The sequence below is a fragment of the Motacilla alba genome, chromosome 4 (assembly GCF_015832195.1).
Source record: "Motacilla alba alba isolate MOTALB_02 chromosome 4, Motacilla_alba_V1.0_pri, whole genome shotgun sequence".
Classification (NCBI taxonomy): domain Eukaryota; kingdom Metazoa; phylum Chordata; class Aves; order Passeriformes; family Motacillidae; genus Motacilla; species Motacilla alba.
Window position 1 is genome coordinate 45,801,341 of NC_052019.1, and position 27,851 is coordinate 45,829,191.

At 42.7% G+C, this 27,851-nt stretch overlaps 1 protein-coding gene across 1 annotated transcript in view; it reads left to right on the forward strand.

The window, feature by feature from the left end:
• ELOVL6 (ELOVL fatty acid elongase 6) overlaps positions 1-27,851 on the forward strand; it is a 79,660-nt gene that overhangs the window by 33,186 nt on the left and 18,623 nt on the right. The window contains exon 2 of the mRNA XM_038135149.1: positions 16,920-17,051. Coding sequence (XP_037991077.1) covers positions 16,920-17,051 — 132 coding nt within the window. The remainder of the gene's footprint in view (positions 1-16,919; positions 17,052-27,851) is intronic.

The window sequence follows — 27,851 nt, forward strand, 5'->3', positions numbered from 1 at the left end:
AGTTTACTGTTTGGTTCTCAGGAACACACTGTTGTCAGCCCAGTCAATGCACTGATGCAGCAAAGCATTTTGGCAAAACAAATAGGAGAAGGAGGAATCTGTGCAGGGGTACTGCTCAGTGAGCTTTTTTGAGTAAAAGGGTTTAAACGTTTGGCTCCGAGTTGCTTTCCAAACTGGAGCCCTTTAAACAGCTACAGCCCTGTTTGTGTAGCTTCAGGGATCTGGAGTGTTGAGCAAAGCTGGGCTTGGCTTGGGGAGGTGTGGAAGCCTGTTCACTGGTAAATTGTAGTTCTTCGCTGTTCTGCTGTGCAGGAGGCGAGCACATGGGGGAAGGAAAGCACAGGCCAGTAAGAGACTACATTTCTGGTATGAGTCAGCCCCAAAGGAATCTTAATTTTCATTTTTTAATTTTAAGTTGAGCTACCAGCTATTATTGGTGCAGCCAAAACCCCTGGGTCTGCAGAGCACTGTGCTGGAGGCAGACTTGATACCATGACAGGAAGCACTTTGGGATCCTTGCTGATCCTACTGCCACTGCAGCCACTCCAGCCCATCTCAAGGTCCTGAGTAATGAGGTTTTCTCAAGCCTCATCCCAGGTCCTGGTCTCTGTGTCTGCGTAGTTTAGACAGCGCTTGTCTTCAGGGGCCCTGGAGATAGAGACCATCTTTTGTCCACCTGTCTACAAGGATGCAGAAGATGATGTAGCAGATAGGCTGGCAGTCACTATATGGCTGTGCAAGGGCAGATCTTTGTGTCTCTTAATGCTTGCAAACTTACTTTTCCTTTCCTTCTCTAGATTTTCCTTCCTTGCTGATAGCTCTGCAGCTCTCCTGGGTATGCAGTTTGCAGGAAGTTTCCTGCCCAGAGGAGGGCTGTATATCATTTTTATGCTGCTGTGCTGTGCAGGAGTCTCAGTCAGAGTTTCACTGTGTACATCTTGCTCAACAAGTCCCAGCCTTGCAGCCTGTGGGATTTGCATTGGCACTGCAAGTACTGGAAGGCAAACGAGAAGCTTTTGCAAATTAAAGGTGCTAGGCTTGCATGCTTCTGTTTGCAGAATGACTCTGTTGGAGGGTAGAGGTGAGACTTGTCTGCCACCTTCATGTGTCACACCCAGCAGCACCGAGCTTTTCCTCTTCTGGGTCTGTGCTCCCAGTGATCGCTTTCAGCACAGTCATACAGGAGGTCATTGGCTGCAGGCAGGAGTGCCCAAGCCCAGTTTAATTTTGTAAGGAACCTGAAGGGTCATGCAGCCCATCACCTAGTCTTTAATTATTTTTTCCCCAAACTTGCCAAGCCCCATCTTTGAAGCATGCAAACATTTTTGCACTTGGAAAGCAGAGTCTCCCAGAGTTTGGATGTCCTAATGACTGGGAGTCATTTTCCTGCCCACACTTAGTGGTGGCTGGCGTCTGTGGGTTTGTTCTGCTGCCAAGAAAACTGAAGCGATTATGTACCTTCCTCACCTTCCCTCTTGCATGAGAGCAAGCTCAACCTGCCAGGGTTTTTTAATAGACATGAAGCAGGGAAGAGTTGTGTGAGCCTATGTAAGGCATCAAAAGATACTAAAAAAAAAAAAAATTAAAGCATGTGTGGTTAGTGCAGGCTGAAGAACAAGATAATCCTTTAGACCTTGTGAGATCAGCCATCCACTGTGTCTATTGTGACAGAACTGCCCAGCCTTTGTGCTAGAAACTGTTTCTCACTGTTATTTTGTTAGTGTTTATCATTTAATATTTATGCAGAAATCCTCAATCATTTAAATGCTCGCTTGTTCCCCCTCTCCCTCACAAACTAAAGAAGGCTGAAAAGTAAGATTGTGCTTAAAGAGAGGCAACAAAACCTTTTCGTAGTATTAAAAATGGAAATGGATTACAAAAAGCAGATGCATTGTTTGTTTGTTTTTTCTTTTAATGCAGAGAAGCATGTTTCCTTTTCATTTGTTAATTACAAAAGAAAATTCACCAAGAAGAGTCTTGTTAAACAAGTCTGGCATTGAACAGGGAAAGAAAGCAAAGAAAAGGACCTGCCTTCACTCTGTAGCTGCTTGATCCAGTTCACAGCTATGACCTGAATTTAGTTTCCTTCCAGCTTTTTGTTTCCACATTTTTCCTCCTGTTTTTTTTGGTCCAGTATTGACAGCTCCAGTAAGGATGACAGAGCCCTATATTTTGCCCCCAGGCACCACATGGAAACGCCAGTTTAGAAATTTAATCATCAGGTGTGGACTTATTTCATGCGACACACGCTTGCAGCCCAGGGAGCCACGAGAGCGGTGATGCGTGCCCATTGCTGGCAGGCAGCTGCAGGGACTTTAATTTCCCAACCTTCTCACTGCCTGTCTGACTTCCTCTTCCTCAGACCCATCAGAGACAAATACTTCCCCAGCCCATTTTACCTCTCCATAGAACATTAAATTTGGGGGAAGCAGAGATTTTTTTTTCCCAGGCAGACTAAGAGGCAGTGGGTGTGGGAGCACTTGGGATGAGTGCCCTTGTAGGATGCTGACGTGAAGTCATGGAGACATCTCGTGAAAAGCTTTTGACTTGTGAAAGGAAAAAACTGCAGCTCTAGGTCTAAAACTCTGTCCCCAGAGCACCATTCAGAAAGCTCACAACGTTTGCAACTAAATAGTGGAGGACCTTTCCTTTTGTGAAGGAGCCCTAGTCCTGGTGAGTTCTTGGACCTTTGGATGCAGAGAGTTTTCCAGGACTGCTCCCTCTCTCCAAAGTGCATTAGCATGCAAGAATAAGCCATGCAGGGGTATCAAGACATTATTCTGTCACTTTCCACTTATATTAGCTGCAGGATGATTAGGTTTTGTACCAGGATTTTCACATTTTCATTTTGACTATAGGATGTATGCCAGAAGGGTGTTTTATGTGCTACCCCTATAGTTTAAACAACTGTATGGTTTAAAATGCTTCAGTGTACAATGATGAGGAAGAGAAGCAGCTGCTTGAGAGTGTTTTTGCACTATTGCTGTTTTGGATCAGTGCAACCACTAAATTTACACAGACACATTACCAGCTTTTTCTTGGTCTCAAGGAACTCCCAAACCATTGCTTATTAACACATCCTGTCACCAGTAGGTTTTAGAAGGTCTAATGGAATTAATTCATGAGCCCTCTCAGAAAGGTGTCAGCCTAGCCCAGCCTGTGAGCACCAAATTTAGCCAAGTTGTTTGAATACAGTTTTACTCAAAGTTTATGGTCTTTCTGTGCGTGCAAATGTAGCACTGGGGTTAAGTTTCAATTACATGGTGCCACATTCTCAACTAGTTACCTCTTTTGTGAATAAATCCATTTTCTTTAATTATTATTTAAGAGGCTCGTTTAACATGTTACCAGTAGTAGTATTATCAATAGTATTTAATTTTTAGCTGTAGTGCTGGTGTTATTTAACTGGAGTGAGTGAGGAGTAGAAGTGGGATTTGTTCTTCACACCAACCAAGCAAACAAACACGTTTGAGAAATGAATAAAGTGTGTTATAGTGCTATAGGGAATTCGGTGTATATCAGCACATTGTTTAAATACCAAGACAGAAGAACAAGGAAGCACAGTCTGATTTAAGCAGTAAGGACTGGCACAGTCGTGACTGAAGTCTGGTAATGTCCGTCATCTGGTTTTAGCCGTGCTAATGTCCTTGTTTTATTTAGAGCAAAAGCTACCAGGGGTGGGGCAGGATGGGTGCAGTGGCAACTGTAACACAGATCCAGCATTTTCCAGAAATGTGGATGAGAAGCTCAAAGCTGTATTTATGAGAATTCAGTTCCCAAAAGACCAACCTTCTGCAACTTCAGGCTTGATATATCTTTGAACAAGTCACCAGGGTCCTATGAGGTTGCTAAATGTCTAAGGCGGGGAGTTGCTGATTGTTTTTGCTGATAGAGTAGACAGGTAGAGCAACTAAAGCATAAACTGTAGGCTGAAATAAAAAAAAAATTTGCAGTGAATCACAAACTAACTGTGTTTTTGGTTTTTGCTTGGCCCAACCTGTTCTACCAATGGAACTGAAACTGCTAAACCAGAATTTTGAGCATGGATGTTGTGCCTTCTTGGCAAAAGACAGAGGACTCGAGTATTTTTCTTCAGAGGTTTCTCTCTGTCCCTTGTCTCTCTGTACTTGCTGTCACCTTGGTGATTCAGACTAGCAGGAAGGACCAAAATGAAGGGCTGCACCAGACATGTCCACGTGAGCTGGTGCACCCCTGCACTGTGCTGACCGTGGGGACACAGCAGCCTCGAGCCCCAAAGAAGCAAAGCAGAGCTTGAGCCTGAGACCATTGCTGCTGGCTGTCAGTGCAGGTACAGGCTGACTGCAGCGCAGCAGAACCATGGCCGGGATGCAGGCAAACACAGGGGCACGTGTCTGCGTTGGTGGTCACTTGGTGGTGGTGCAGGTCCAGGTCTCTCAAATGTTTTTGTTTTTAGTGAGCTGGAGTCTCAGTGATCTGGAGAAAGTAGAAAACTCCTTGCAATGGGGCAGAAGGGGAGTCACTGGCATAGCTCCCTAAAATGTGAGTAAACTCTTTCCCTTTGGTGCTTTCAATTCCAAGACTATCTGCCTTTTGGAAAACAGGCTGGAGTAAGTGTCAGTCCAGATGCAGAGTAATTGTGGAAGTCTCTAATACGCATTTATAGCATGTTTACACTCATAAATCTCAAAGCAAGCTACAGCATCAGAAGAAGCAAAACCAAAAGCAGTAAACATCAGCAAACTGCCATTTGCTCTAGGGTATCATGGAAGTGGAAAAGCTTGTTGAATACACAGCGGTGCAACTTTTTCTCCAGGCAGTTAGGTTAGCTGGGTGGCAAATGTGCACTTGCGTTGATCATTACCAACCTCAAAGAGATAGCATTTACCTTCCCAAGGAGAGGCTCATAAAAGCAGGCTACTGTTAATGTGTACTTAATGCCCAGAAACTGGAGTGCCCCACCCCCGGAGAGTGTGATAGGTGCTTGAATCATGCAGGTTTAGCAAGAAAGCATCAGATATTTCCCAGTCGCATGTGTGGGTTTTGTGATGGGGCCACCAGGTGCAGGGACAGTGAGGGTGACCAGTGTCCGGGTGTTGATTTTGTTCAGCTGGTGGGTTCTGGTGGAAGAGTTGCAAAGCACTGGAGCACCTCAGGGCATTCTCTGAGAAAACAATGTCTTTGGGAAGTTCACCTTCTTCCCCCTCTCTTGCCCACCAAATCCTGCACACAGGGGCCAAGGGACTCTTGTATTCTGTTTGCAAAGGGAATAGAGCATCCTTGAATGAGATACTGATGCAAATCGGTTCATGTGTCATCTGATCATAGCATGAGAGAAACAGTGGGCAGATAAAGAAGGCAGATTTACTGCTGACTTTACAACAGCCCCATTAAAGAAAAGTGGTAAGCATAGGGGATGAGAGTGGAGAGTATTCTACTATGGTAACTGTGTGATACAGAAATTAATGTAGGACTAGCCTGGCTTTTGACTGCAACAGATTTTTTTTTAACTCTTTACAGGCCACCCATAAGTTAGTAAACCTGCCATGGAGAGAAATTTGAGCAAAATCCACAAGTTACAGTGGTGTACAATCCAATGAAGAAAAGAACAGCAAATGGAATATATTAGGAGGTGTAAAACAAATTTTGGTTGTGTGACTTTTGAGAACAAACCAAGGTCAGGTAACTTAAATAGGTTCTTTACCTTCACAGGAGGCTGCTTCTTGTTTGAAAAGAATCTGAAGCAGGATCACTGATGCGCTAACAGCTCTCCTATTCATTTGCAATGATCTGGTTCTGCTTTTTGTCCCTTAGTGACCACAGCCATTGAATTCTGACTGTTGATGTATGTGAATTGTTTAAAAATTTATTCATATTTATGCCCTTGTTTGCTCCATTTGTCTGCCTGTCCAGAAGAGCCGGATGTCAATCACTGTTCTCTCCTCATAATGCTCCTTTTCCTTCTCTTGGGTCAGCCACTTCCACCCTAGTCCAGATTCATCACCTTGTGTGTCTGTGATTTCTTTCCTTTTGGCATCTCCTGTCTTTTAGCAGGTCCCCTCTGAGCAAGATTTAGCAAGACTATGACAGGCAGCTCTCTTTGTATATGTAACACTTTCATGTTAAACTTCCTAATCCTCCAGTAACCTGGTCTTCTTATGCTGCGATGGAAAGTGAAATACGGCTAAGCAGTTAAGTATCCCATCTCATTAGGTAAGGGGGTGGCTAAGGGCAGAATGCAGTCAGTCAAACCATCATGGCTGGAAGCAAAAAGAGACTCAGACTCTTTAGTTTGGGAGACCCAGTGAGTCCTGCCACCTGTTGAGAGAGACACAGGGGCGTGAGCCAGGCGTGACGCTGTAGGCAGAGGTGGAATGGCAGAACAAGCTGTCACAACCATATTGCTGACAGGATGGAGATAAGCTGCATTAATGCCTTGTACTTTGTACTGCTTTGTGCCACTCCTGCTGGTTTATGCCGATTGTTTTGGACTTGTTCAGGAGTGCAAGTGGGATGTCTGCAGGAAATGGCCAAAAAACAGCCAGGCTGTGATATTTAGTTGAGGAACAGGTGTTGGTGATTGTACAGCTTTTGCTACATTCCTTTGTCCCATTTTTTCCACTACAGGTTTAGGAATGTCATTCTGCTCTTAAATTTTGTCCATCTCAGATCCTGAAAATTCTGACAGTAATTAGAAAATTACTCCACTAGTTTATTGCTTGCAGTATTTCTCACGGTGTTTAATATACTCCTCAAAGACTTATTAGTTGGATTCAGGCCAGTTTGCCTCTACCTTTGCATTTGAAAGGGTCTGCTTTAAAGATACTGCCTTGACTGATTTCAAGTAAAACAATTCTGGATTTAATGGAGAAGCTATAGGTCACAGTCAATTGCATGGGAATTATGACAGGTTGAAAGTACACGGAAATTTATTAGCAGATTATTCTGGGTATTGAAGCCTCCACTGGGAATGAGAAGCAAGAAACTCTTAAGTAGTAGTAAGGTTTAGTTCATGAAAATGCCATTTGGTAGTGACAACATAATCAGATAATGCTACCTTCCCTGCCAGTGGACACATTGGACAAGTGGCAAAGCATTGTGCTGAAAGGAGGTAGCAGCATGTAAACCTGCCTCCGAGCTACTCCAAACTGCTTTCTGTTGCAAGTTTTGAGCTCTGCTGAAACACCTTTCTGTTTGTTCTGACCCGATTCCCAGTTGATTAAGAAGCAGAATGGCTCTTGGGCAGAGCTCTTTGTTTTAGAGAGGTAACTGAAAAGATTATGAAAAGATTGCCCCATTTATTTTCTGGATTTTGCTGGTTTCTGATTGGTCAGGAGGTAGGTCTGGATTCACTGCAGCATGTCCATTAGCATCCTTTGTCACTTGCTCTCTCACCCATAGACAAAAGTCACATGTCCTTGAAGATTCTATTAGATATACATCAAGCAGTCCTTGACATCATGCATCAAAAAGTACTGTGGGACCAGTCAGAGCAGGAAGTTGTTCTCAAGATGACCTGGTTTTTCTTCAGTAGAGGATGCTGGAAGATATTCTTTCATTTGCTTCTCCACGTTTTTTATGAGTTCCATTTGCTGCCTTCTCTTCCATAGGTTGCCTGGACATTCAGAAGGTTTGAAAGCAAGGCATTTTATTCAATATTTCCATTACTGCAATATCACTGGTACCAGTATCCCCTTTTAACCAAAGCTAGGCCACCAAATGATATTACTGGCTTGCTTTCATCTGTGTGTATGGCTTTAGGTCTTTAGGTGATGAAGAAAAGGGGAGTAAGTGTGTATCTGACATGGTTTAAGAATGGTATGTTCAAATTTAGAATTCCCACTAAAACCCACACTCCTCTCACTCACTCCTCTCCTGGCCACTCCCCTGCTGCAGAGGAGAACTGGAGGCACCACAGGTTGAGATAAGAACAGCTTACTGGAGAGGGCAAGGAGAAGAGAAAACGAGCAGTAGCAGCAGCAATATAATGACAGAGGGTGTGGGAAAGGAAGGATTCACACACAAAACCCCCAGCAGCCAGCAGGACTGGACAGCTCCCCCTGCCATGCTCACTTGACCAAAAGGAACCCCTTCTTCCCAGAAGAGACTCCCTTACCTCCAACCTCGGCAGTGACATGTGGTGGTACAGAATAACCTCTGGGTCCCAGCCATGCCCCTTCCTGGCTACTGCAAAATTAACCCTGTCCTGGCCAGACCTAGGACAATATTCTAAATTACTATGCTTTTCAGGCATCCCCTTAGTTTGGTTTCCTCCAGGATAATTTAATGTTTTCTAGCACTGAGGAAGTTAAATGGTGATGCTTTTTATAAGGTGATCAACAAGCCCTGGCTATAGGATCTTAATTGTGTATTGCTTTTTGCTGTCCCGTTTCTGCCATTGCTCTCTGCTCTATGGGAAAATCATGCATGACTCCTTTGGCTGAGAACGCTCTCAGGGAAATCAGAACGGTTTTATTTGTTTGTGTTTTGCAATCCACTGACAGTTGTAGCAACATCATTTTCTGAGGCTGTATTGCAGAAGGCTGGAAGGGAGCAACGTCGGCTGGAATATCTTTTAGGGCGGATAGATAGAAAAATAACACACTGCTTGCAACCCCTCCATTTTCCATGCTTCATCTTGAATGACTGCTTTTATTTTTACTTAAATATTTTTTGAGATCCAACAGACACTTTCCCAGAATAGTTACAAATTGCCTTTTCAATGGTAGAGGGACCTGAACATGCCATTGTGATGCTGAGACCTTCTGCAGGTGCATGGGCAAAGGCAGCTTCAGTGAAGTATTCTTATTGATCTGTTAGTTGAGTTGTGTTTTGTTCTGTTTATTAAACAAATATTTATCTGCTAAGCAGTTTAAAAAAGCAGCACCTGTCTATATAAATAACATTTTGAGTTTCTTCAGGGATCTTCTTGCATTTGAAGGATTTACATTGACGTACTCCTTTAAGTGTAAAATTGTGAAATGTCATAACCATTGATTAATTTGATCAGATAAAGCAGATCAAAGGAGTAAGGCAGTTTGGAAATCTAGTTATTTTCAGCTATGACTGTATGACATACTTCTATTAGCATCTTCATTAACTGCTTTCAGGTGAGATACAGGAACAAACAGAATGATTTCAGCTGGGAAGGATGTAGGTTAGTAGTCCCCAAGTTCACTTGCAGTTGTGTTTACTAGCTCCAGGTTTTATGGTGGAGGCCAGAGGTTTTTACATTTACATTTACATTGATGAAATTAAAAGTGAAAGTAGTGTAGCTTTTCATCAGAATTGCAGTGCCTATGACCTACATTAGCTTCTTTGCTTTCTGCCATCTCTCCATCAACTGCCTGAAAGTTTCAGCAAGGCCTGGAAAAACCAAGTGGAATTGGGACACCCTGATTTGTCGCCTGTTACAACCCCAAATCTTTGTCCTAAGAACTATGTATCTTGTCAGAGTGATATCAATGCATTTAGCAGAGGCTCCCAGTCAAGGAGCTTCTCTGACGACACTGAGCTTCTTTAAAGGCTCTTGACAGGGACGGGGATGGTCCTCATTTTTGCAGTAGGGTCCTGTGAGGCTAGATTCAAGTCTTAGCACTAGCCCTGTAAGTCTTGGAGGGGGTTGTCCAAAAATGGTTGTTACATATGATCAGTGTCACTAACAGTGGGGTCAAATGCCATCCCTGGGATGTGGCCCATCCCATCCTTGGGATGTGTGGTGACGCTGAGGATGGGGCGGCGCAGGCTTTTACTTAGGCTGAACCATGTCACTTGGGATGCCAACTGGGTAGGAGGGTATGGTGTGGCTCACCCCAGTCACCCAACCCACTGGGCTGCAACTTCCACTGCTGTCTGTGCCAGGTGAAAACTTCAGGGGTGGCTGTTGTCGTGGCAAGCACACTCACCTGCCATCTCCACTGGGTGGGTCCCCATTCAAAGCTTAAGTGGAGGAAGTCTGGGCAGAGCCAGAGATGAAGCTGATTTTCCTTCAGTGATAATTTTGGCAACTTGGTTTCAAAACGCAAAGTTTTGGAACTTGTTTTGGGGTCTTTTTCTGAAGTGCTTTCTATTTGAGAGGTTCTTTTCTCTTGACATGGCTTATATTTGGGATTGTAGCTTACGAGTTTTTTACAGATTTATGGTTTGTTCCATCAAGCCTATATGAGGCTTATAAATACCAGGGGACTATGCTTCAGAGCTGAGTTTGCCCCTTCTATCTGAAAAAAACCCCAAATTGTTCCTGGATTTTAACTGTATTTTCTCACCCTTATGCTTTTCTTACGTTTTCCCACTCAGATAAAACAACAAAAGTTTGCTGCTTTTTTTGTCCCTAGATGCCCACATAAGTGTGTGGCTAATACTCTGTAACAGGTATGTTTTACAAACATGAGTGTTACAAATTATTGGCAAACATTTCAACAAAACACATGCAACCATCAGGGAGGTGCAGGACATGAGCCACCTTCCCCCATGCCCCCACACTTCCGTGCCCTTGTTTCTCCTCTCTGTAATTTTAGGGCTCTTGGCTGCCCTGCCAGCACAGGAGTGGTTTCCTGCCTCTGGGTCTGACTGAATGCACTGTGGGCAGAGGCTCAGGTGGGCACAGCCTCTTGCTCCCCTGGCACAGTGCTCTTGCAAATTAGCTGGTGACGAACTGGGGCTATCTCCACTGGACCAGAGCAAGCTATGAGCTGGTGATACAACACAACAAAATAGTTGCTCTGCTCTTCAGAGGTTGCTGCCCCTGCAGTTCTCACCTTTGGCACTCTGACCTGGGCAGTGGGGACCTGGGATTCAGGCTGCCCCTCAGCTCAGCCACTGGCACTCATAGAGCAAGAGTGCATACACAAGTCTTCCTCATCTTCCATCCTTTTCAGCAATGTTGTGCTTGGGACAGTTCCCACAGCAGTTCTCCTGGCAGCCTCCCGGCCCCATGTTTCTTTCCTTTGTGTGGGTTAAGGGGTCGGGGCAGTGACACAGCTACTGTCTGGCAGTAGTGACATGAATCGGGTGATGGGAGCAGCACCCCAGAGAGAAGGCACATGTGGGGGAATAACAGTCCCTGGCCCATGTGTGTTCCCAGGGCCCTGACTCCTCTTCCCTTGCTCTCAGACAGGAGAGAGGTGCCTGGGGAATTCCTCCAGCCTTGGAGGAAGCACAGACTTGCGCATCCAACAGCACCTGTCACGAGGAGGCTGAATGGCCTTTTGAGACTCAGGCTTTAGGAATCAAGGGATCAGATGATTGGTATGAGATGCGTCTGTGGCTACTCTCTGATAGCTTTTTACGTCAGAGACTATCATCAGTGAATCACCTACATGTGTGTGTGTGACTGTCATCATTGCTGTGCTAAATATAAATGTCGGAGGGTATTGAGCTGCAGGAATAAATCAGACTCTGTTGGCATGTGTGTATCAGACAGGGCTTCTCTTCTGTGTGTCCTTCTCTCTTGGTTATGAAGGCTGCTGGTCAATGGGAAGCAGCTGCAGGAACTCAAATCTAAGCCAGGAGTACAGGTTATATTTTCATACACAGATCTGGCATATCCACACATTGGATCTCTTCTTGCTGGTTCTGTCAAAATTATATCAGTGAAGAGAGAGAGAAAGGTTTGCTTTGACAGTATTTCTGAGGTAGAAACACTGAGAGACTGAGAAGCATTTTCACACCCTTTTTTATACAGAATGTGTGATTTTTAAATAAGCACCAGAGAGGAAGTAATTTTGCCAAGGCTACCAGCCCGGCTGCCTGATCTGTGGACATGGGTATGTTGTGTGATTCATATGGGTTCAGGTTAAAGCACTTGAAACAGACTCTCAAGGTGGCAGTTTCAATTACAAACACAAGTTATTGTTGTCATTTTCTGTTGAAAGCTGGGAGAAAGCATTAGGAAAATTCCCTTACATTTCATATAGCCAGACATTATTTAATTTCTTTTTTTTTTTTTTTTTTGTTCAGAAGATCTGGTTGGGGTTTTTTTATTTTTTACATCAATAAAATGGTGATGAAGAAGGCCAAGAGAAAAACATCAGGAGCTTGAAACTGCTTGTTTACTTTCCAGCAACACTGTGCTCTGGCAACTGCAGTGGGGTTTTTTTAACCTGTTGTGCTCCCTTTACAACAGATGAAGAAGTGGTAGTGAATTTAAAAATGAGCCTTGAATGTGCAAAGTAAATACATCTTGATTTAAAAAAGCTTTAAAAATCCTATGGAATATAGAAAGAGGGGGCTAACACCACTTTACTACTCCCTTACTGAAGGCTGTTATGCAGATAATCCTGTATTACATTATAAAAGATAGTTAAACAGTCTGTGATAAGGTTGTCTTTTGGGCATTTCTTTAAGGACTTTCCTTAATGATTAAGGAAAATCCTATGGAAATAGTCAAATTTATAACACACACACACACACACATATATATATATATATCTGTTTTAGTTTACTCGTTAACATCAGAGAACTCTACAACAGTGACTCAGGCTGCTATTTTCAGGGGGAAAATGGCAACAGTGCATCTGGGCTTGAAACCACCTCCTTCAGCAGTACTGCAGTATTCAGGGCTATTTAACTTTGCATCAGAGACAGGGGGATGTCTCACGCTGCTGCACATGAGGCTCACCCTCAGGCTTTGGCCCCTAATTTTAGAATACTGTGGTAATTCTTATATTTTCAGCATTTTATAAATAAGTGCTTCTGAGGAAGACAGGATTTCTTAATCCTTAGCCATTTGTTTACAACTGCTTTCCTCTTTGGATTATTTGCTGCCAGTTCCCAGTGTTGTGTTTTCCTGCCTGAGGCTTGGGTGGCTGATCTCTTCTTGTCACTCCATGGTGCCTTGAGTGGGCTTTCTTGCGTGGGACTCCCTGGCTGGAAATGAAGAGTAGCTTCATTTCTGTCTTTCTCTATCATTCTCAGTTTCTGCCTCCCTCTTCTCAGCTATACTTTTCCTCTTTCCTCTTTCCTGTCTCTGTTCCTCTGCCACAGGCATGCCCATGGATGCAGGAAGCATCCTTCCAGGGGTTCCAGCACAGGAAGAACTTAAAGCCTCCTTGCCTTCCATGCTGTCCCAGCTTTATGTCCATCTCATGGCTGCCAGCTCCCATCATTTGCTGCCATGCTTACTATTCATCCTTTCACTTCTCTTTCTCACATCATGTCTCCCAGCTTCTTCCCCTCCCTTTGCCTCATGGCCCAGCTATCTCTCTGCTACTGTCCTGGAATATCTGTCTCACATCTTCAGCCCGTAGCCCCTCTTGCCTCCCTCTCTTGTAATAAGCCCCAATACAGCTTTTAATAGGTTCTCCAGAAACCCAGAAAAGGGAAAAGAGCTGGCAACTTTTGTCAGAGGAACATGGAGTTGTATTCAGTAGAGATAGTACTTAGTCCCTGAAGTCTGAAAATGTAGGAAGGTGGGAGACAACTGTGAGAAACAGAAATGCCAGAAAAATGTGGAGGATTTGGCAGCCCTGTCTTTATGTCTACTGTGTTACCCTGCAGAACAGAATTGAAGACAAACATATGAATGTGCTAACATATAAGTTATTGATGCAAGTCTGTTCCTGAATTACTTTGAGGGATTTTATTTTTTTAGTTTCAAGGTTAATTTTTTTGGTCATCGTTCTGCTCTTTTTAGTTTCTCTTCAGGTAACATTGCTCCAGAGCAACTCCAAACCTCTGTCTTTCAAAATGCTTGCTCAAAATTATTCTTCTTTGGTTAAAATCATACCAGACCTAATTGAATTCTGTCAGATTGCCATTGCTTTATGTCACTAGCCCAGCGCCAGACTGTAGTATGAACCTTTGGGAAAATCCATCATAAAAACACTAGTAGGAAACTGGTTAATACCAGTCCAATGGAGTTTATCAGATTATCTTAAGAGTACATACCTCTGCAACTCCTTTGTAACTCTATCACCTGGCCTGCCCAGTTCTTTTAACCATTGTTAGGCTGAAAAAATGAGGAAAATTCAAAGTCCTTTGAATGCAAAAAGTAGCAGGGATCAAAACAGTGGATGATTTCAAGATCAGCCTAATCATTATTCATTATTGTGCTTACCTCTGATGGGAGATAATACTACTGTGTCCCTCCTTGTCTGAAACTGCTTACAGCTGCTCTCTGCAGTTCACATCATGTGTGCAGTCAAATCTTGCCATGTGTGCCTCTGCTGATACAAAGCTGCATACTCTGAGAGTACCATTTGCCATCATTGTAAATAACGCTGTACTCATTACAAAGCTTTAAAGTGACCTAAAATTTATATATTCTAATTACTGTAACATAACTGTTGACCTCAATGAATTGATTGAACTCACAAAAGATAGTTTCAGTAATAAGAAGCAAAATGAAATGTTACTTGATGTAAATATATAGATTATCTGCCTCAGGAAGAAGTGGAGACAGACAGAACATAGACCTGAACTGCTAACTCATTCAGACTGCTTTTTTTTGCCTTGAACTGGAACTGAAGTTGAACCATTACTTTGAAGTCTCGGCTGTGTTCGATCTAGAACTGAACTGTTTCCAGCTTGCCTTCCTGCAAAGTGTCTCTAGCTACTGCTCTTGAATCTGACATCCTCCCATGCCAGCCTGCATGGCCTGTGCTGTGTTGGCAGCTGCATGGCAGCACTGTATGGCAGTCTTTTCCCCTGCACTACTTGGGATGTCATCTACACTGCTCTCAGTTGCTTTGGAGATCAATGCAGGACAGACCTCAGCCATGTCCAGGGTGGCAGTGGGCTGGGCTTCACACCACTGCTGAAAAGGCTGCAGAGGGAGGGAGGTGGGAATGCAGTCCAGACTCACGCTAAGAGCCTGCTTCTATCTTCCAACCCATAAATCTTGTGTAAACAGTTAGGTGGTTCAGTACGAGCAAACTTGAGGTGGTTCATCGTTACCCAGACTGGTTAACAAATATTTACTGATCTCTAGCCGAGTTAAAGTGCAGTCATGCTTTCAAATTGGTGATTCTGTCCCTTCCCTGACCAGTGAAGCAAAAATAAATGCTTGTTTTCTGTATTATATGAATAAGGGCTGACGCTTTATCATTTTCAAAACCTGGTCACAATAACCATTGCTCTGGCAATTGGAGTATGTCAGTGCACAACGTGAGAGGGTGCTGGCTTTGTGATTGTTCTGGATCTTCCTGGGGCTTTTGCCAGCATGGATGCTAAAGCTCACCCAGATTACAGGCATGGGTCCTCCCTTCTCAGAGCATCAGGCATATTTTCATGCAGTTACCTGCATTTTACAACACAGAACTATAAATATATCGGTAGAAACAGAGTTTCTCAGTGGGCAGAAAATGGCACGCTGCAGAATGCTTACTGATACGCATCTGTCTCTCTTAGGGTTAGTTTGTACTTAGCTTTCAAACTTATATAAAATTCAATTCATATGTCTTGATGGAAGGTTGCATGTGCTTTCTTTGTATTTTCAGTCAGATGTGCTACAGCTTTCTTAGTTTTTCTGAACCTTCTGGGAAGACCCTTGGCCATCGAGGGTCTCGTGATCCATTACCAGCTGCCTTGAGGAGACACAGGTACATGCTGTGCTGTGCCACACTGCTTGGCCCTCAGAACCATGCTGTGCTGGACAGATTCCTTGCCACCTCAGCTGGTCAGTCACAATGGAAGAGCCAAAAGGTGGCATCTACTTGGTACCGGTAGTGACACCATGGCACATACTTGTTTTTATCTTGAGGGGAAGCAACATCCTGTCGTTTAAACATCCAGTTGAAAATCCTATGAAAAGTCTGAAGACCTCAATATGGGTGAGCTTCTCTCCCAATGGGAAGCCTGGGCAGTGTGCCATGCCCCGATCATAGGCCTGTCTGCCACTGCTACCCTCCAGTGTCAGAAGGAACTAAAGGTCTTGTAGCCTGCTGCTGTCTTTTCAGTCACGTTGATGGAGTAGTTACCTTTCTTGAGAGTATTTGTCATTCTTTCTTGGTGTACAATAGGAGCCAGAAACTCCTGGTTTGAAACCACAGTCCACTCTATATTTGTGAATGTGATGTTAAATTATGTAGAGAAAATTCTATTCTTGAATAGATGCCCTTCCAGCTAGGCCACCATTAATGGTGTACATCATTAAGCCTTAGTCAGTATAATGTTGTGCCGTGCGGGAAAGAATCCCAGTCTATTTTTCACCTCTAATGGTTGATTAAAATGAGTTATAGTAGCAGAGTTCAAATATTTGGTGATTATTGCTGAGCTAGACTACTGTCAGGCAGTTTTAAAAATAAAATTCGCAATTTGAAGAGTATAATTGAAGTTCCTTTAGAGAGCTCTGTTTGACCTTTCAGCAAATGCACTGGATTTCCTGAACCAGCAGTCACAGGCAGGGCGATGCCGCAGGGCCGTGCCAACCAGCATGGTCCTGCTGCTTAATGGGGCTATTGACCTCTCCTCGCTGATCCTCTGCTTCTTGTGAGGCTCATCATGGTGTGTTGCAGTGCTGATGGTCTTTAAGTGTCTTTTTAGGGGAAACAGTGGAAACTAACTTGCCATGTAGGGAGGATCCTCCAGGAAACAAAAATTTGTAAGAAAAAGACAAATGAGGCACAGAATGTGATCAGCGGGTTCAAGTACCAACCATGTTTTGCTTGCAGAAGTGTGTCTGGGCTCTGCCATATCTATTCTATTCCTCACTTCCTCCAGAAGTTCAGTCTTCTGAAACTGGTGAAGAATGGGAGCCAAATTTGTCTGTTCTTTTCCAGAACTTACCCAGGGTCAGTTTTGCCTGCACCCAGCCCTGATTGTGGGCAGGCATGTGGTTTCGTACAGAAATGATAAGCTCAGCTGGGTTGCAGGGATGTGTCCCAAAGAGTTTCCTTTCAAGGAAGCGCACAAGCCGTTAGCCGTGATGTCCATGGGTGACTCTGCTGTGTATCTAATATTAATTAAACATTTGACAGGTGTTTTTTGGTTTTGTTTTGCAGGAAGAAATCATTCCTGTTTTCAGCTCTGTACGCTGCCTTTATATTTGGTGGTCGGCACCTAATGAACAAACGAGCAAAATTTGAACTGAGGAAGCCGCTAGTGCTCTGGTCTTTGAGCCTTGCCGTCTTCAGGTAGGCACTTCTTCACTCCACCTGCCTTTGACACCAGGCCCTGAAGGGGTTTGGGGGTCTTCACTTACAACAGCACTACTAATAGGCTCACACAGAAGTGGCATTTCTTTGCTTCTGCCATTCAGGGTTGTGTCCTGATCCACTCCTAAGCATTGAAATTATCCCCTTTGACTTACCAGATCATAGAGCATTTGAAGAGGGGAAAACCAATAACAAAGGTGAAAATACAGGAGGACATGAGAAAAAGCCCTTATCATTGCAATACATTTACCATGCAAGCTACAAATGGCAATAAATACATTAAGATGTTAGTCTTGTCTCACGTGCTAGTAGTATTATGTTTATGTGGTGTGTATATATGGAATATTTAGTCAGGACTCTCATCCCCATTACAGTGTGGTAAAACAGAAGTCACTGCTTTGATGACAGGTAAATTAGACCACTGTAACTGATATCAGGAGCTCACTTCTGGTTATTCCATCACAAATTGCTTGTGACTGTAGCAAAAAGGTGGCTCCACAGGGAAAGGCTGTTTCTTAGTGAGGCACATCTCTTGGCTGTGTGTTGACTCCATATTTAATGTGGGGAATGTCATGTTTGGATTGTTGTTAGTTGTTGAAGTCAGAAGTAAAATTGGCCAATCTGAACTCTACTTTATATGCTTAATATGCTAATTTTTAATTAGGCTGATGATAAATGAATGAATAAACAAATACTTATAAAAATAGCCCTTACAAACACACGAATTTTAGTACAAATTACTAGTAACAGTACACAGATGACCTGAGGACTATCTTTCATTTCAGGGACTGTTGGGACTGTAAGTTAGAGCTCACTGAACAACATACAGGCCATCTACAAACCATTATCAAACACTGCTACTTGTATCTTTATAATATCAATATAATAATTACTGATTAAATTATTCACAACTACATAAAACACGTTTGCTTACTGAGCAGGTGTGGATGGTGCATTGCTTTTCACAGGATGGGTAGAGATTTTGCTGAGATACTCTACAGAGTGAAATAAAGCAGGAATGGGGAAGTTTGGATTTTTTTCATGGTTTTCCTTTTATTCTCCAAAATTGTATCACCTTGAAACTTTCCAAAACTCTGGCAGGGGAAAACAAATTGTATTTCTAATAGCTAGGACATGCTAACAAATGAACTTTAATTTGGCTTGGTTTTAATAATTCATCAGCACATCAAAGAATATCTTACAGCAGACAAAACTTTTAGTGGTCTGAGTAACTTTGAGAGCAAGTTCTAACACTGTGGAAATTTGTAATTTTCATTTGATTGAACTTGGTGGTTTATTTCTGGCTGTGTGTCCAACATCATTTTGCTTAAAGGTCCTGTAAGCAATTGTCATTGTTTGTTCCAGAAATGGCTGATTCTCAGCAGCTGTTGAATTGGTTCCTAGATGGCATTTGGTTTTGGATCAGTTTGTAAAGTTGTTTGTAGCCAGCAGGATCCCAGTTCTTAGCGCTTTCTTAATGAATGTGGACAGTAGGAACTAGCTGGCTTATACAAAGTATTTGTAGTTTAATTCTCAGTCTGAGGTGGGGAAGCATTTGGAACTCTCCTTTGCATAAGATGTCTAGGGAGAATTCAAAAATCAAATTATTTTGGGATGTGGCTGACATTCACAGTGTGGGGTTTTAAAGCAATTTCACTGGCTAATTTCCTCCCAAAATCTCAAGTGATCAATGCAGTGATCAATGAATAGCATGGATTTACACTGCACTGCCTAGATGGACTTTGAAATCAACAGATTCATTACTTGCTGATTGGAGTTTCCCATCACAGTCATATGAAGTAGCTAACTTATGGCCAGCATGAGCTGCTGAGTGATGCTGGGTGATAAAAAACTCTGGACTTCAAGTTTTGAAGCTACAAGCTGCCAGGATGAATCTGCCACAGAGACCACCTCAGGGCAGGCACTCGAGGAGAGCTCTGCTTGTGCAGATGAGAAGCATTGGCCAGAAGGGCTCAGCTGGGAGAGGGATTCACAACTCCAGTCTGTTTCCTCCATCAATTCAAATAGCACCATTCAGGGACAAGGGTTCCCGAAGCACTGCAGTGCTCTGCATGTTAGGAAAAGAGACAGCAGAGTGGAGGGGGTGTGTGAGATGTTTGGCCTGCACAGAATCACTGGGCATTTAACCTGCTGGATTTGCCGTAGGCATCAGCTGATTATGAAAATTATATGACTATGTTTTGCTCTTCTGAGGTGCTGAATAGTGTGCAGAAGAGTGAAATAGGGAAAGGGGGAAATCAACCCCAAATGTTTGCAGTAAGACAGCATGAAACCTTTGTAGCTTCCATAGCAACATGCAATCCCATGCAAAACCCTTTGACTTATTGCCTGTAAAACAGGAGAGGTGACAAAGAATTCATGAGGACATGCAACAAAGACTTACAGAAGTGTTCACTGGTACATCCATTACTTGGTGCTTCAGCACCAGTGTCCTTTCTGGGGCCATCAGTCACAACCTTACTGACTGTCACAGCAAGCAGCACTTGAAATGCTGTAAACTTTCCAGAAATATGGATTTGGTTTTTTTTCTGGCTCTGTCGTAACGAGGTGTTGTATTTATATATGCTTAGTCTGAAAGGCATTCCAGCTTCCTCCAAAGGTCTATTCAGGTACATTTAGAGGACTGTAGACTTACTACAGATCCAGGAAAGTGCTCCTTAAATTTCAAAATACTTCCTCTTTGGCTTTCTGGGATGCTAAAATGCTCTGACTTTTACAGCACCTTGTAGAAATTCTAAGTAATGTATTTATCTGCAATGAGTGGTTGTACTGAGGAAGAAAAACCTGCCTGGAGAGCCCTCAGTATTCTGCCTCAAGGTCAGTGTGAGGCTTTTTTCTGGACTCCTTGTTTATCTTCCTTTTAGCACTCCTGCCATTTTACCTTCTTCAAATATCCTCAGAAATAGTAACACTTAGCAGAGGCTGAAAAGATGTGTTTTGGGCTTTAAAAGAAAAGGAAATTGCCTGCCAGGCAATCACATGGTCCTTCTTCAGAAGGTATCCTGTATGCCCTCACACTTGCCAAGATCATTTAAATGTGGTAGCTGCTACAGTAGGAAACTCGCCACGCTTATAAATAAACAAAACAATTACACCACCCCGCTGAGCTTGCTGAGCATTCAGGAGCCTGGTCAAGAGCGAGTTTTGTGTCAACACTGGCAGCCAGCAGGATTTCTGAGAGAAAAGGCAGCTTTATTTTCCTTTGAAAGCATTGAACTAGTTTTGAACATTTTGTCACTGAAAACTTCAGTAGAAGCAATGACAGTAAATCTTGCTTTTCATTTGGAAACCACTGTGAAAACATCATCTCCAGAAATCTTTTGGCTGAGAAATCGTTTTGAGATACTGGGGTTGCTGGGCTGGTTTGGTCTTTTGGTCCCTAGCAGGTTTGTTGACTTGTTTCAGTCATTGAAGATTTGTTCTGTTTTGTTTTGTTTTCTACACTTTAATTAAGTGTGTTTACCCAGCCTGGTTATGTACTGAAGTCATTGGGGAGCAGAACCGTGTTGCTCTGTGGTAACAGGAACCTGCTGTTAGGCAGCTACACAAAAGGTCTATCTTCAGTCCCATAAGACCCCCAAGGAAACCATTGCTGTTTCACCTACACAATTAAAGTGGCAGTCAGTCCTGTATCTCTGAATATTTCTTGGGGGCAAGAAACCTGAACATCAAACATCAAACCTGAATTGCCAGTTTTAGATTCATGACACTTTGAACATAAAGTTGGGGCCATTCATTGAGTGTTTTACTTGGAGTCTATCAAAGCTGAGGCCAGGACTCACAGAAGGATACAAAGTCATTAATTCATGTTTTCATTACATCTCAGATGGATTTTTGTAATTCCTTTTAGAGGCCACAGAGTCTGTGTATGGGTAGCTTTTCTTTCAAGGAGCTTAAACGTGCTTGATCGCCTCGTCTTCACAGAGGACAGCAACATGGCACCATTTTCCTGTGCATCCTTAAGGGGCTGACAACAGAAGTTTCAGGGTCAAGGCTCTAACTAATAATAGTAAAAGGTTGTCTTCCCTAGGGAGTACTGTCACATCAATGCAGGAGGCAAAGAAGCTAAAACATCTAACGCGATGCAATCATTTGTAGGCAGAGGCTAAGCAGGACTATGGCTGGTGGGCGCAGTGAGAGGAAGAATATCTCTTCATCTAGCCAAGCCACACCAGTACTGTGCTCTTACCATCTCCTGAGATCACTTAGATTCTAATCCAAACCCAGATATGCATTGTAGCTGTGATGGAAATGAGTAGGTGTCAGTACAGGGTTTCCAAATGTCTTTCTTCCACTTTCTCTAAGCAGTAGAAATAATATCCAGTGCAGCTAAAAGGTTGCTACCTGCTTGCCACAGAGCTAACCAGAGCCTCAAAAGCGAAGTAATTCCCTTAACAACGGGTGTTTTACTTGAAGGACAACCCCAAAAAGAAGCACTAAAGGAAGGTGACTCACTTTACCTTTACAGAACTGGTGTTGACTGATTTCCTACTGAAAGCACAGCAGCACGTGTAGAGGGGTTTGCACCCACAGAGGGCTCCTGAAACATGGGAATCTGAAAAAGGGAATCTGAGACATGCCTTTATGTGAAGAGCTCAATTCTGAGCTGAACTAACCAGAAAAGACAAAACATATATTTAAAGAAAAGATTTCAGTTGCTTGGATTTGAGGCTCTGAAATACATTCTAGTTATCATGTTGAGTAAGTAGGAAAATCAATGAAAGATGATTGAGATTTATGTCCCATCGTAAGAGCTGCTGTTCACAGATGCTTGCCATGGAGATTTAAACACAACTTAATTTCACATGTTGCTGAGCAACCCATCAAAATCTTAAAATACTCTGGAATTTTATATGGTCCTGACAGTACATTCAAAGAGAAAATTAATTGCTGAAAAGAGGAATGTTTGCCAAATAACATTAAAATTAATAAGCACATTTAAGGTGAATTAATAATCTTCTCACTTACAAGTTTAAAAGGAATTTAATTCAAAGTGAAACATTCCCTATATTTGTAAAGCATTTGTAATGCATATTCTCAGGACATTTCTCAGAACCCAAATCAGTAAAAGGCTTAATATACACCTACTTAACAATTTATTTCTATAGGACCATATTTATCTTTACATACTTACCTGATTTTCTTACATGACAGATAAAGAAACATCTTTTTAATTACCATTTTGGAGATGAAGTTGAATGTTGGGTGAACAGTAGAAATTCAAAATGACTGGAGAGAAGACAAAAATCCATTGCATAAGATTTAACAGTTTAAGAAGAAACGTTTCTTTTCCATGATTTATTGTAATTCCAGTAGGAAAATACAAACAGCATTGTGTAGAGTGAATTCATTCAGTGCAAAACAAATGCTAGCTGGCATTAAAAAATGTGTAGAGGTGATAAAAATATACAGACTAAGAACAATAAACCGTCTCAAAACAAAGAACTGTCAAGAAGATATATCTCCAATATCTACCTTATTTATTCTAACTAACCTTATTTCCAGATTTGTAACTGATGCCATGTGACAAATGCTGTGCCCATCTTCTAACATCTCACTCCTTTGTTCAGTGTGCTGTTACTCCTGTGGACTCCTGTGTCCATCAAAGTAATTTTGAATGTAAGCTGATTTTACTGTTTTTACCTACTCAGGCCTAATTAAAAGTAAACCAAGGAGTAACTGTGAGACCTGGCTGATTCTACCTTACAGGAGGTATGGATAGGACTGTCTAAAAATTATTGTGAAAAATCTCTTCTCAGTACTAAGCTGGGCCTCCTTTCTTTAAGACCTTCTCTTTTTCTCTGACTTAGCTTGCTTGCCTTTATTGCTCGAAAAGGAGCATCTTAGCAAAGTGAATTCAGTCCATCTTTTGAAAAACTGTTGTGTGCATTTTGCCCCTTTTCCTTCCCTCTCTCACAATCAATGGGTGTGTTGACACTCAGTGTATCACCTTGAATTACACCTTTCTCGTGAGCTCACCCCGTCCCATCCCACAGGAGCCCTCACAGGTCACCCACCATCCAGCATGAATAATACCCAAAGCAAAGCCCCTGAGGGTGAAACTTTGCATCTCAATTTTAGAGAGGGATCAGACTGAAGTGCACATTTGAGGAATAAAGAACATCTGTCTGGTGGCTTAAGCAGGGAACTGTACTAGAGAGACAGCATATAAATAATTTAAAAGGAATCAATCAAATCCATCAATCAAATTCTCTGCCTGTATGGCAGCACTTCTGTATTTTACTCAGCCTCAACACTTGGTTCATGAGCATGGTAAAAGCGCCTCCTCCATGCAGAAATCCCTGGGGAGCTGGTATCTCCATGTATTTCCTTCTGAGTAAGTCCCTGACAGCTTGTGTTTGTTGGAGGCAGCGGGAATACAGCACTGAGAGGTGTTAACTTGTGTGACCTATCAAATCCAGCGCTTCGTCCGCGGCCGGGCTGTCAATAAACACCGCCAGGGCTTGCACGCAGGGCTTGGCTGTGCATGGGTGTCAGCCCGGGGTTTAGCGGAGTCACAAGTTCAGCTTCTTCCAAACAAATGTGTCTCTTTGTGCCCATACCATTCAGCATCCTCCCCCCAGGTTGTTGAATTAAAAAAGAAAAATAAATCATTTGCCAACTGGAGGCAAATCCCTGAGATGTGAACTTCTTTAGGTGCTTGCAGGAACATCACCCCACTGAGGACAGAATGAAAAAGAAGATCAATGGCTCCAGGCCAGCAATTGGTATTAAATTTATGGATCTGAGCAGCTCATTACAATTGTATTATAACTTCTAGCTTCTTTAAGCCTCCTTTATTCTTTCAAATGCTAGTGTTTCCCTGTAACTTAGATTTTTCTTACTTTGTTATCTGCCAGTTTTACAGCTTTACTGATGGCTGGCTTCATTGGTTGGCTTGATTCGTTGCTAAATCTTTTACTTTATTACTGTTTGGCTTTATTTGCATAGGATAATTTCAAACTCCTGAATACATAAATTTCAGTGTTATACATGACAGTTACTCTGCTGAATTGATACTTTTGATCCTGTAAGTGTCTTTAATTTATCCTGCAGAACTAGATAATGCCGCTTTTTTGGATTATCATTTAAATCACTGCAATTCTATACTTACTCTAAGATTGCCTTGAGATGATGTTGGACGCTGAGAATAATTTCAGTAACAACACAGGAACAAGTGCATATGCCCCTGACACATTCATTAAGGGCTGCTTAAGAGGCACACTGTGCTTATGAATCCTCATGGGCTACTTTAGAAACCCTCAGATGGATTCCTTAATTCCTGTGAGATTTTGCACCAAACACAAGGCTTAAGTCGAAAATTGATTTTTTTTTCCCTTTTTAGTAGTTGAGCCACAGTCCAAACTTGTCAAAATAAATATTCAAGAACCAGGAAATACTTCCTGAAAGAAAAATATCTCATGAGTATGCAGCCTTAATGCGGTGCCAGAGAATTTCAGCTACAACAAAGTCCACTTATTATTTAGTGATGGTATTGCTCAAGAAGTAACAGCTTTCATCAAGAAATGTTGTTCCTGCAATTTCCCACCCTCCATGTGCTAGATCACCCGGAAGCAATGTCAGGTAGCGGCACACTGAATAGGGTAAAACCAGGTGATAGGTAATTACTATTGATTAGCTTATAACTGACTCTTTGGAAATCAGAGGAGATGCAAGGATGCATGGTTAGAGATGGAAAATTATTTTTCATTCTTTGTAAAAAAAGAGTTACGTGATTTTTGGCAGTGCATGGGCACAAGAGTGTCCCTCTGGTGTTCCTCGGGCGATGATTGAGTGCAGCTGCCCTTCAGCCTGACCCCTGCTCCCTGCTTATCTCTGCCAAAACCCAGCGGGCCTTGCATAGCTGCCGAGTGCTCTGGGTAAGGCTCTCCATGCAGGAGTAACTCTCTTCACTTTTACCAGTTATCCTCTCCTCTGTTGCACAGACTGCTGGTAGGGATCTATACCCCAGCTTTTTTTTTTTTTTTTTCCTGCTGTGCTTTTTAAGCAGCACAAGTACTTCCACCAGCTCACAAAGCTTCACTTACTGATTTTTTGGTTTTGTGCTCTGCTCTTGGGATTGCCTGAATATAGCTATTCCCAGTCATAAGGAAGGCAGATCTGGAGAATCAAGCTACATTTATTCAGGCTCCATGAGTAGAGACTAGAAGGCAGTACCTGTGGTAGATTGATTTTTTATCCACACATACAAATTAAGCCTTACGAGTAGTACTTGCAGCAGTTGGCAGAATTGTTGAGTTTGCCACTTGAGCAGGGGAGAGTCAGGTGCATTTTCCTCTGCTGTGGTGTTAATGTGATTAAAATCTCCAGATAACAGTGTCCATTGATCGGGAGCCCTGCAGAGATGTCGCTGTTTGGGTATGCTTAATAAGGTCCCTGGGGAGGGAAAGAAATAAGTTAGGTCTGGCTTTCCTTCCAGTTTTGTCAATAAAAAGGACAAAGAAATGGTTTGAGGAGCCAGGTGAGTTGTGACTGAGAAATCTGCCAACAAGAGGCAAGGGCTGAAGGGAGTGGCCGCACACTGAGGAATTTATTGCCAAGAAAAAGAAAAAGGCTGATGCAAGATGCACAGTAACTGCCCTCACTGGGAAACCACAGAGCGAGCCATCACTTTGATAGACCTCATTACCTTCCCCAAAATTTATCACATGGGATCCTAACACCACCCAGGCATGCATGCATATGCTCATGGGTCTGTATAGCTGCACAAATGATATATTATTTCTTGGAGCCATGTAAAATATTTGCACAATTTCTAAATCAGAAATTTAGAGCTGGCCTGACTTCACGTTTGGGTCCCAACTGAAAACTCAATTGTTTGCATTGAAAAGCTTTCTAGAAAGATATCTGGATCACTACAGCAGACAGATCTGAAAAGCGAGGCTTGTGTGCTTGGTTCAGTGGTAGGGGTCTTTTTTAGAAATTGAAGGGAAATTCTCTCAAATTTGCTTTGGGATTTTGATAAGACTGAGCCCAAACCTCAAAGTATGCGTGAGTTTCTGCAACAAGAAATGTTCTGCCAAAACGATGGATGATAACTGCTAAGATCAGCACAAGTTGTGCTCACACACATGGTCCTGAGAGCCAGAGAACCTCATTATAAAATACTTCCAGTACTGCAAACCGGCAGGTTTTAGGATAAGCAAACACCAAACTGAAAAAAATTGTTATTCCTCACCTTCCCCTACTCCTACCTTTTTTTTTTTTTAACATTACTGTGGCTTGGACTTCGCCCTGAGTGAGTCTCCTTCACCGTCAAGTCTGGTGTGTGGGTGAACTGCAAGATTGATTTTGTTCTCCTTCCCGGTTAGAAATGGTCAGGGGGAGAGGCTGAGGAGCAGCTGGGCAGCAAAACATCAGAAGGAAGGTTTCACTGTTGGGGCTTGTTAAATTCTTGGTGTTCTCATGCCTTTGCATTTGTGTATGTTTTGGAGGGACCCATTTCTGTTATTCAGAGCAGTGGATTATAGAGATAAGAGTTTGTAATAAACATAATGGTACCTAATACAGCATTGGTACAGTTCCTGCTGCATTCTCAACTGTAGCCTGTGTATTTCTGAGCTTTTGAGTCACTCCTGGGATTTTCTGTCACCCTGTAAAGGAGAATATTTAAAACAAGATCCAGCAGAGATGCCAACCACTGTCTTGAATTCCTTTTCAGTGGCTTCCTAGAGCAGAGAGCTGCTCAGAGCTCAGCACCACATTTTGAAATCTCTAGTGCCAAGGCTGCCTGGAAAGCCTCCTGCCTTTCCCAGTCTTAGTCTTCCCCACTATGAATGAGAGCAATGAAATCATGTCATTAGGAAGTGGAGGAGAGACTATTTTAGCTGCATCATTCACCAGTCCAGGTAAATGGCATGGCCGTGGAGCCAGCCAGAGCAGCACAGCGGGGTGGGCAGCAAGGCACTGCAGGGCAGCACCTGCTTGCAGGATGGGTGGAGGGGTCAGAGAGCTCCAGCAGGAGAGGGCTGGAGCTCCCTGTGGGGTGCATGGATACAGGAGCTTAGAGCAGAGAAGAGCCACAAAGAATGCCCATTGCTAGTAATCACATTCACCTCCCCAAAGAAAGTGAACATTTTCTAATAGTGCATTTCCTCTCCTCTCTCAGCTGGAGAGGTAAAATTGCAAGTGGGAACAAAGGCATTAGTCATTGCAAGCTTTCAGGCAGTTTAGGAAGTTAAAGACACTTTCTAGTCGGAAACATTTGTGAAAATAGTGCTCTTAATTATAATGACTTAGTCATTTTATAGATGACTATAAAAGATGACTTGTAGCCTTTGAGACACATGGGATGAAGAGGATGCTTCTTTTTAAAGAATGAGATTAACTTAAGTGCTGTTAAATGACTGTTATGTTCATTTTTGAAAAAGTGTTTTTAAAGGTGTTCAGTTACCATAAGAAAAAAATGTATCCTGTAACCAGGGTGCTTATTCCATTATTTTTTCTTTTTCCTGCCTCTTGTAAGAGAATAAATAATGGTCCCAAATTATTTTATGTATAGGCTAGGCCTTGGAGGACACAGGCATGAGGGAGTTGTTCCTGTGCTTTCAATTATCTGCTGCAACTGAATTGTAGTAACTGAGCACATGGTTGTCTAAACACAGTTTACAAGGGGTAAAATATGGTGGCAAAAATGTCTTCTTTGTTTTGACAGTTTTACACTAAAATTGCTAGATATAGAATGTGCATGTAAATAGTTACCATAGTTCATCAGCACCAGAGAAAACTTGGTAACAT